Source organism: Alligator sinensis, unplaced genomic scaffold, assembly GCF_000455745.1.
Source record: "Alligator sinensis unplaced genomic scaffold, ASM45574v1 scaffold1581_1, whole genome shotgun sequence".
NCBI lineage: Eukaryota > Metazoa > Chordata > Crocodylia > Alligatoridae > Alligator > Alligator sinensis.
This window is the reverse complement of record NW_005842641.1, coordinates 724,890-725,619: the sequence shown is the minus strand read 5'-3', so window position 1 is coordinate 725,619 and position 730 is coordinate 724,890. Positions and strand designations below refer to the sequence as shown.

Sequence of the window (730 nt, the reverse complement as noted above, 5' to 3'; positions counted from 1 at the left end):
TGAACTCAACAGGACCACTCATGAAGCACAACTCAACATAAATATTACAAAATTGTGCCTTAACTTAAAATTTCTCCAGACCAAGAATCTGCCTTTATAAAATATCACTAATACTTATTATCTCAGTATAAATTAAAAAATATATTAAAAATTTACCAAGAAAGTATATCTAAAAATACAAAACGTCTAAATGATAATGGGCATTAATTAGAGATAGAACTGACTTTGCTAGTCATAGCTGACATAAGCATAACTCAGTAACTCTGTTTCTGGTTACACCTCTGTTTTCACTGGGTATTATCCAGGATACAAAACAGTCTTAACCAACAAACCCCTAAAAGACCACAGATTGAAATGAGATAGAAAGAGTCTCTTTACCAGGTCTCAAGAAATTTATCAGCGTCTGGCTTTGACTCCAAGGTCAGGCGCTTCTCCAGTTCAAAGCTGTGGATTGAACGTAATTTTCGTACCAATGGGACATCCCTATCTAGTTGCGTGGTCTCTGAACGGACTCGAATTGGAGAGCCGAGGCTTGGTGCATTAAGAATTCCATTCACTGGCCCATGGCTATTTTCCTCCTCGGTAGCAGCCTGTGCAAGTAAAATGCAACAGAAATAAAAATGTAGTACAGTAACAGTGACATAAGAGAGGAAAAACATATTAGTAAATGCAGCAAAGGTCTCTCATGCTTTTATCCTGTGATAAACCAATTAATATTCAAGACACTCTT

The 730-nt window shown here is 36.6% G+C and overlaps 1 protein-coding gene across 7 annotated transcripts in view; it reads right to left on the bottom strand.

Annotated features, from left to right (window-relative positions):
* TTBK2 (tau tubulin kinase 2) overlaps nt 1-730 on the bottom strand; it is a 171,699-nt gene that overhangs the window by 56,821 nt on the left and 114,148 nt on the right. For all 7 annotated transcript variants that reach the window (XM_025215335.1, XM_025215333.1, XM_025215334.1 and 4 more), the window contains one exon: nt 379-590. In XM_025215335.1, coding sequence (XP_025071120.1) covers nt 379-590 — 212 coding nt within the window. The remainder of the gene's footprint in view (nt 1-378; nt 591-730) is intronic.